Raw genomic sequence first — 9,660 nt, forward strand, 5'->3', positions numbered from 1 at the left:
CGACCATAAGAGGGCGTCAAAGAGCCGACTTCCTTTTTTTATATAGAGGGAATTACGGTGGCCCTGAGAGCTCAAAACACTATTCAGCGCACAAAACATCCAATAGTATCCAGCTTCTGCCCCGGAGAACGGGCCCCTGGTGTGACCCGACGTGTCAGTAACCATTTTTTTAAGATGCTGAAGATTCTGTATAGCTCACAATATGATGAATCAATGCAATACAATGCTGCATGGCTTAGATGTACTTTTGGTGTATACAGCCTTATTTAGTGTGTAGACAATCATTTCATGGAATTCAGTTTATTTTACACTTTACTGAAAAAGTAATTGATCATTAGAATTAAGAAGTTGTTTTACTATGTCTAACAGAATCAAATTGTATTTTTGTTGAGGATATCATTGTTATTGAATAATAACCACACCAAAGTTTATTCCAACAATTTATTTAACGTAATGTACTCCCGACTGCCTTACACCCTTTGTCCTCTGGGGTCATATTGACCCCAAATGGTTTGGTGTTTTTTTAAAGCCTAAAGTATAAATTGTCAAACAATTCTGTGTTACACCTTTAGTCTGACTTGAGTCCAACCCATTAACACAAATATTTCCTTAAGTTTTGAAATTTAAGGCCAACAGACCTTGTTTACATAAAAATATTTAAAAAAAAATCGATTTAAAATTAAATAATAATAATAATAATAATAATAATAATAATAATAATAATAATAATAATAATAATAATAATAATAATAATAATAATAATAATAATAATAATAATAATAATAATGACTTAACCTGATTTTGACTATATGACTTATTAGAGAGTGGCTTGTGTCAAAGTTTAGTGAAGAAACTGTTTTTGAATCACTTACATTTTCTTAATAGGAGCAAATACAAACATCTCTGTTCCTCTGGGGTCATATTGACCCCGCCCAGTTTGGCTGTTTTTTAAAGCCTATAGTATAAATTATCAATTAATTTTGTGTTACACCTTTAGTCTGACTTGAGTCCAACCCATTATTACCACAGATATTTCACTTAGTTTTGGAATTTAAGGCCAACAAACCTTGTTTATATAAAAGTATGCATTTTTTGATTTAGACAGTCAAACCAGGCGGGGTCAGTTCTCGCCTGGTTTGACTGTTTCTAAGGCAAAAAGCATAAATAATCACTAACCTTAGTTTTTCAGTTATTTACTCAACTTTATCCTAACTCATTACCTGACATAATAAACATTACAACACAACATTACAGCACATACAACTTTTCAAAATGAACTTTTTAGAATCCAAAGTCACCCTCGATGTGTCCCTCAGTTGCAGGCGAGGCAGGTATAGTGATCTTTGCTGATTCACTTCATTGCATTTTGTTGAACTTGGTTCAAAATGAGCTAGGCCAGCGCTGGACACAGTGGGTGGGCTTATCGCAACAGAGTCTATTGACCAGTTAACCTTTTGACGTCAGCAAGCCAACCAGTTTGCTCCTATGGTTTGCTCACTTCTTCATGTGGTATGAAAACAACGATAATAAAAGAGACCTTGAAATTATCTGTCCTTCTAAACAAAATGTCTAATATCTTATTGAACTGGAACCACTGGAAAATGCCAAATTCACTCGTCATTCACTTCTCTTTTTCGTTTTAGTCTGAAGACCGGTGGAAGAAGTCCATTCGACATGTCTTTTGCCTCCATGGTAAAATGGGCAAACCTTCTGCCATGCCTGTATTAGTTTTTCACAATTGTTTAAACACATTTTTTGGAACGTCAGACACAATGTGCACAATCTGAAACTAATTTACCAACTGCTTAACCAATTCTGCTGAACACATTTCCTGCCTTAGACTCATATTGTCATTCCAAAACACACATTTTTCACAACATTAAACACAATTCTCTATATCTTGCACACTCTTCCTGAATTATCTCTCATGGTATTCACACATAACACACTGCCAATCACATTTCTAAACTCAAAAGGCTTTTGTGCAGTTAGCTATAGAAGGGTCAGAGATGAGCTCCTGTTTGCTGTGATTTACAGTAGACTGCACATTTTGGTACAAATACAGTTTTTGCCTAAAACTGTAAACACTAAAAGTGACTGCTATCACCACAGCATCACAACCTCTATCAGTGAGGGAGCCTGGACAGAAACCGCAAAGTATTTGCTGTTACTGTAGGTGAAAGTGTATGAACATGCAAAGGCATAATTCTACTGATAAAGCATTCATATAGTGGTTTGCATTTATAATATAGTGTTTTCCATTCTGCACACCAGTGTTCAATGAGTGCTAGAAATGTCTAGTCATATGATGTAAGTGTTTGTCATATGAAAATAAAACACCATTTAGTGAAGAGTCAACATTGTTTTGAGTGTAAAGTGTGCTTTTGCAAGAGAAGTGAAGGATTTTGCATTTTGTGTTTGAATTTTGAGATTTGTGTTTAGGGTTTTGAAAAAGTGAGGTAGTCTATCAGGAAATGTGTTTAAGCAATTGAGAAAAACTGTAAGATAAATGATTGTAGGAATTATACATATTTACTTAATATTTTGGTTGAGGTGTAAAATCATATTTGAAATAAACAATAACATACCCCTCCAGGTGGTAGTTTTCCAGGGTTACTGTGCACCACCATTTTCGCAGGACTGGCATGTTGTTCTAAAGTATGTTGAAATTCCGAGAATTGACAATGATAAAATGCAAGTATAAAAGGCCCGTGTCACACTAGGGGGCAGGGCCCATTCTCCGGGGTTGTAGCTGGACTCTACTCAAAACATCTGCAAGCCTGTCAGTCCCTGAGAGCGATACCTTCTCTTTTTTACTCTTCTTGAGATTTCTTCCACTTTGTTCTCTTTTACGTTATATTTTTATTAATTTTTATTTTTGAAGGGAGATTTTCCCTGTCAAAGGTCAGAGGTTGTGGGATGCTGTAGGCATAGGCTATTGTTAAACATCCTGAGGCAAATTCAAATGTAATATTGGGCTGTAGGCTAGAGATTTAGGTGATGCTTGTTAGCGACTTAGTATCCTTGTACTTTAATGCACATTGGGTTGGAGATAAACGTACTTTCGATTAATCTGTTTGTCTGGCACAAGCTGAGCTGCAGCAGCAGAACTGACAATCAAGTTGACTTTGACTTAAAGTAGTGATATGGTCCTTTATAACTTCCGATAAGTGACTGCAGTTAGCAGTCCCTTCCCTCGTCCCTACAACAAGGAATCTGCTACTTCACCGCCATTGTATAAAGAGGCGAGTCTCTGTGCCCGTAAATGATGACTCGCTGCTCCCTATCGCGGCACTATCTCACGAAAAACGGACCATATCACTGACAGTTTATCTCCTTTTATGACTAAAAAAGTTAATGAACGAAAGAACCGTTTCATTCATTTGATCACTCAGTCTTTTCAAGTGGACACAATGAGGGATGGAAATATACACAAATGAAACACTGAACCAGTACCTCAGGATTTTCAGATTTATTGGACAACATTTCTGCTGACAACACAACAACATTAGTACAATATAAGAAGTGAACTGAGATCAGGAGCAAACGCCTCATCCCATTCCCCCCCAAATATGTAAATACTGTTAGTTTTTTCTTCATCTTTATTTTTTAAAAGAGTCATCTCCTCAGCCATCCCACCACTGCTGCTCCAACGCCGGCCACCGCTGCTCCAGCACTGGCCACAGCCGCAGTAGCAGCTCCGGACAGACCAGCTGCACCTACAGGGCCACAACACAGGGTTTTATTAACAAGAAGCTGCAAAGGCCTTGTTCTCAAGACAAACACACTGAATAAAAAACACTAGCACTGCCATTCACAGTGGTGACATATCAAGAGTATAGTTGTTGTCACTCTTGACAGTATTGACGGTGGTGTCATTAAATTGCACCCACACATTTAGTTAAATACTGAACTTTATCTATTCAAACTTACTAATCTCTTCTGTTGTAGGCCTACGTGAGTGGGGTAAGTAAGTTGATTGACTTGGAAATATATATTTAACACTTTACAATAAGGTACACAAAAAGAGTAGTTACCCTTTTAAAAAGGTTAGTTTACCTTTTCAAAAAAGAGTAGTTTACCTTTCAAAAAAGAGTACCCTTTTTAAAAGGTAAACTACTCTTTTTTGAAAGGTAAACTGACCTTTTGAAAAGGTAAACTACTCTTTTTAAAAGGGTAACTAGCCCACTCTTTTTTTGTGTACCTTATTGTAAAGTGTTACCTATAGCCTATTTAATTAGGCCTGCACGCCACACGATCCCCCTCCTTTGATTACTGTTCCAAAAGTGATCCACTCACAATATTAATATATGAATGGCTATTGACCTGCTGACTGCAAAACCGCCACAGCACCACCTGCTGCCACTCCTCCTCCGTTGGCAGCTGCAGCCGTCGCCATCATATTCGCAGCAACAGAACCAGCTGCTATTCCTGCTGGGCCGAAACCTATGGCTCCCAGAGCGACGGGAACCAGGGCCACGGCACCCACTGCAAGAGGACAAAAACACAGCTGAGGAAACTTTTTTTAAGGCCACATATAGGCTACAAATAGGGCTATATCGAAGGTGAGGTCAGTTATTCTAATCTCGAGAATAAGTAGAATGGATAGTCTTACCCACTCCCGCTCCAATGGCGGCAAATATCCCTAAAAAGCAAGATGAAAACAGAAATCACCACTTACAGCTCATGTTAGGCTTAACCAAATAGGCTTAAAGCCCACAACTGTAGGCCGTTGTTTTACGGCCAACAGTTGTGGGCTATAGCATAGAAGCCTATCAGTGCTTTCAAATAATGGCCTTATTAAGGCCTTTGCACACCGGGCGCGACGCGAATAAACGCAACGTAAAAGCGAATGTTTTGAAATGTGAATTTTGTCGCGTCCCACTTTAGAAGCGACGTCCCAGAAAAATCGAACTGAGTTCGAAAAAATAAAAAACGCAAATTCGCAATGCGAAATGACGGCGCTGGTGTGGAAGCTTGTATTGACTCTGTATACATTCGTTAATTAACGGATTAATCGCACGAATAAAACGCGCCCGGTGTGCAAAGGCCTTTAGTAGGCTATTGTCAAACATACAAACCCACCAAGACCAGGGGCCATGTTCCGTGCGGTTCCGTTACTAGACAATGGACTAGACGAGGCTGTGAGGTGTTCGCTGTAGTGGGAGTTTTTGTTTGAAACGAAATTTATGTTGGGGTCTGACCAGAAGAGGGCGTCAAAGAGTCAGTGTAGGCCTGCTACGGTGGCCATGATAACTCAAAACACTTCAGGGGGCACAACCAGATAGTACAACTCATCTGCAAGCCCGTTAGTCCCATAGACTGTGGGCCAGGCCAGAAGCCTACTGAGAGGGATCCATCCTCTCTTTCCTCTTCTTGAGATTTCTCTTTTACGTTAGTCTATTTTTGGGTGTGGGATGCTGTACAGATTGTTAAACCTCCTGAGAGAGGCTAATTCTAATTTTTGATAGCTTACTGGCTATAAACTGACTTGACTGAAGAGCTACAAATGAAAAAATATAGGCTATTAAGTGTACAATCGAAGAACAGAGGGTTAAACTAATTAGCAAAAGGATAAATAACTACAGTATAGCCTTCTATTGAACCGGGAAAAATAAGAAATGCTGCATTGTGGATCAACTGTCTTCAACATTGATATTCATGTAGGCCTCTACAAACAGATTAGTGGAATAATTGAAAATGCATTTAATTTGCAATTACTAATTAGCAGTAGGCTACTCGAGTTGTAAAAAAAAATGGTGATGGTGGATTGGATTTAACGTGTGATAAAAGTCGCCGAGTAGCCTACTAACTGCCTTTGCAAAGGGGAGACTGCGCTCTGTGGACGTGATTGACGGTTGACCACAGGAAAGCAGGTGGTGATGCGATGGGTGATTTTGGAGGCGGGCTTTCTCCGTGTCCATCCAATCAGAAGCTAGGAATGGTAATGGTATATTACACATTTTTTAATTGGCTGAAAAAAATTAAATACATTTCCCCTGCCCTGGCAAGCGCCGGAATCGAGTGCAGTACCGGCAGCTAAATGTTGAAATAGTGGTAATATTTCCACATTCATTGATAAAATAACAAAGGATCGATGGGTAGGGGTGTGCAGTGTGTTGGCACCTTTAGAAGGGGGATGATTTTGCGATCTTTATTTCCAAGGGGGGGATGCCATCCCCCCTCAACTCGAGTAGGCCTACTGCTAATTAGTCTACTCACTTATGTTAGTAGCCTATTTTTAAATGTGTGGTGTCTCTGTTAAGTGATAACTTTACCGCGTGCAGATCAAATGATCTACACCTCAGTTCAAATAATAGTCTACCATTCACTTTTGATTGACTTTGCTTGGAGAAGGTGAAAATTGTTGTTGCAAGTTGTTGATCAGCGTCCAGCGGAACCGATCACGTGGCGGAATTTGCGCATGCGTGCGGTGCTTCGGATCTGATGGAGAGAAGATGCCCACTGCCATCATACCCGTGTAGTGCAGGAGAGCTGCAAGCCGGTCCCGTTCCCTGCGGACTCCGTTGTCTCCCAGCACGGCTGCATGTTGTAGGCTGACACGATAAGCCTGATGTCTGTGGCAAATGCGAAGCACACCGTCCTCAATCCGGTAAGAGGCTTAATATGATTATTGTTATCATAATAATCTAGGCTACATCAGCCCTATGATGCCACCATGCAGTGCTCAATAGACACTCCTCTCATATGTAGCTTGCAATGCGATGCTGAGCCTACGGCTCTACACACCGGACGTAAACTCTGCACATTGTAGCTCATAGGCTACATGAAATAATCAGGAACACGCACGCACGCGCACACAAACGCGTCTCATTTCAGATCCCTCCTGTTGTCAGCGGCCACCGTGTGGTGTCTCTAACAACGTCTGCTCTCCACCCCAGGTGACCCCATACACAGGGCCCATACCTGGAGGCCTGCACCCTGGGGAGATCATCATCATCCAGGGCACTGTGCCACCGGAAGCTGACGGGTGAGATGTAATTCAATAAGAGAATTCTACTGAGGAGGGGGCCACCACCTTAATGGATAGGTCTATGTATGACCTCACACTCCTCACAGCACATGCAACTTTAAATTTGGATTGAAAAAAACTTGAACATGAACTAAAATGTACAGGTCTAGTCTCAGGACTCAGGCTTAGCCCACTCTGTGGTAATCCGGCCTGGTTGTGGTTTATTATACTATCTATGGTTGTGCCCGATTCTCTGCAGGTTTCAGATTGACCTGTCGAGCGGCTGCAGCACCAAGCCGCGCTCTGACGTGGCGCTCCACTTCAGCCCTCGCTTCACAGGCTCGCCCTGTGTGGTGTGCAACTCCCTGCTGAGGGAGAGCTGGGGCAAAGAGGAAACACTCCACCGGCTGCCCTACAAACGCGGAGCCCCATTCGAGACCATCATCCTGGTGCACGGAGACGTCTTTAAAGTCAGTGAACTAGTGCTGCTGAGGCTTTGGATAGGCCTGTGTACCTCTTCAAAACAATAAACGCACCTAGCTTTTATTTAATTACAATATCTTCACCCCTAGGTGGCAGTAAATGGCACTCACCTGCTGGAATACAAGCACAAAATCCCACTAAACAGGGTGGACACATTTTCTATTTCTGGGGATGTCCGGGTGCATGCTATTGGCTACATCCCCAACTCAGTAAGTACATTCCCATCATTTGTTTTTGAACTTGTATTTTGAGTTTTTCAGACACACCTCTTTAATCCATCACTACATTTGCCTTTTGTCTCTCTTAGGCAATATATTCAGAGTCAGGTGACCTGGTGAGTTTTTTTCCTTTCGAGTCATCTACATGAAAACTGTGTTTTTGAATGGGCCCAGTATCGTGTGGACACACATTTTCCCTGCTGTTTTAAGCTGGATTTAAAAGCCCAATCCGGGGACAATTCATCCATTGCGTTGCTTCTCTCTAACTAGACAAAAAAAACAGTTAGGGATGCCAAGATACTCTATTAATCCAAGAGCCAATTAAAAAAAGGACTGAATAAAATAATTTTTTAAGCAAAAATGCCAGAAATGTGATGTGTCCATCGCCTCACATGAGGATTTAACGGTAAACTGAATATCTATGGGTTATGGACTGTTGGCCAGATGAGTCATTTGAAGACGTTGTACTGCTCATTTTCCAACTATTTTTATAGGTCAAATGATGAATTAAAGGAAAAGTAAGTGATATTCTTTGGTTAATATTAGTGTTAAATCTTGGTGACTCGCTGCTCTCCATAGCTGCAATATCTGATGAAGACGGCTGTGTGTTCATGTGGTGGTGACGTAGGGACGAGGGAGGGGACTGCTAACTGCAGTCACTGACAGGAAGTTAGCTAAAAGGACCAAATCACTTACCTCTCCTTTTAAGAAACTTATCTCTAGATGAAATGTTAACACCGATAATCATATAAAACGTATGGACTGTTTCAGAGCCTCCCCTACAGAGGCAGTATACTCAAAGGACTGAGCCCCGGACAGCACATCACAATCAAGGGGCAGGTCAGCATGTATCCTCACAGGTAAAGACATAACTCATGATACACTCCCTCAACATATGATTTACATTTCAAAATGGATTTATATTATTTGAATTTTTTTTAACCTTTTCTTCCAGTTTTACTGTGAACCTCCGCAACAGCAGGACGGAGATCATCGCCCTCCATTTGAACCCCCGCATCAAGTCGGGCGTGTTCATCAGGAACTCCTACCTGAGTGAGTCCTGGGGTCATGAGGAGCAAGAGCTGCCCTTCTTTCCCTTCTCATCTGGGGAATACTTTGAGGTAGGAACCAACCAGCCTACATCTCACAAGGTTTTCTTTTAAAAAGGGCTTCTTCTTCTTCTGCCGCCTGCTGCAACTAGAGATGCACCGATACACTATTCTTTTTCAGTACGATCCTATTCCGATATCTGGGTTTTGGATATCGGCCGATACTGTCCAATATCATAATTATTACACATTTCTTTGTTGGTGGTGATGTTATGTCTAAGGTGAGGAAGGCTTAAGCAACACAGCAATTCTTATTTAAAAGAGCATATAATGTACAGGTTTATCTTAAGTGCTTTGAACTGTTTGAATGCAGAAGAACATCAGAACTCAACTTTTGAATTGCTAAGTTCTAATAATTAAAATTTAAAATAGTAATTATTTAAAATCAGAGTTTCAACTCTACTGGTTGTTTTAGGCTACCCATGTGGGACATCTGAATCACACGTTGATCATTGATTGTTTTTCCCTATGTCTGTGTGTGCTTCTGTAATGATTGACAATAACTCAGTGGTCATTTGTTGTTGTTTTTTTTTGTATACAAGATTCTCATCCTCTGTCAGCCCCATCAGTTCAAGCTGGCAGTGAACGGCTCCCACTTGTTTGAGTTCAGACACCGCGTGCAGGACCTGAGCAGCATCGACCAGCTGGAGATCATGGGGGACCTGGAGCTCACCGATGTCAAACTGTGGTGACTCTATGTTGACTTTCAAAGAAGCCAACGTTACATTACAACAGACACCGTTGTGTTTTCTGGTCATCCATGCTAAAAAAAAAATTAGCTTAGCCACAATGACCCAGACAACGGATGCTGAAAAAAAAAATGGCAAACTCTCCCCACTGTGAATTCAATTGGGGGTTAAGTTTTGCAGCAAACCAT

The 9,660-nt window shown here is 41.0% G+C and overlaps 2 protein-coding genes across 2 annotated transcripts; one reads left to right on the forward strand and one right to left on the reverse strand.

The window, feature by feature from the left end:
• Positions 1–3,455: 3,455 nt before the first annotated feature.
• LOC307261437 (uncharacterized protein) lies at positions 3,456–5,686 on the reverse strand. Its single transcript, XM_080041984.1, has 4 exons — positions 5,086–5,686; positions 4,616–4,645; positions 4,327–4,488; positions 3,456–3,719 (listed from the first exon to the last, which is right to left on the reverse strand). The coding sequence occupies exons 1-4, from the start codon at positions 5,099–5,101 to the stop codon at positions 3,619–3,621; spliced, it is 309 nt and encodes a 102-aa protein (XP_079898110.1). The 5' UTR covers positions 5,102–5,686; the 3' UTR covers positions 3,456–3,618.
• Positions 5,687–6,477: 791 nt separating this feature from the next.
• LOC307261435 (galectin-8-like) lies at positions 6,478–9,660 on the forward strand. The gene is made up of 8 exons (XM_080041982.1): positions 6,478–6,613; positions 6,903–6,991; positions 7,233–7,443; positions 7,546–7,665; positions 7,764–7,790; positions 8,446–8,534; positions 8,630–8,795; positions 9,326–9,660. Exons 1-8 carry the CDS (start codon positions 6,575–6,577, stop codon positions 9,473–9,475), a joined length of 891 nt encoding a protein of 296 aa, XP_079898108.1. The 5' UTR covers positions 6,478–6,574; the 3' UTR covers positions 9,476–9,660.

Source organism: Ammodytes marinus (assembly GCF_949987685.1).
Source record: "Ammodytes marinus genome assembly, chromosome: 15".
In the NCBI taxonomy this organism is placed as follows: Eukaryota; Metazoa; Chordata; class Actinopteri; order Uranoscopiformes; family Ammodytidae; genus Ammodytes; species Ammodytes marinus.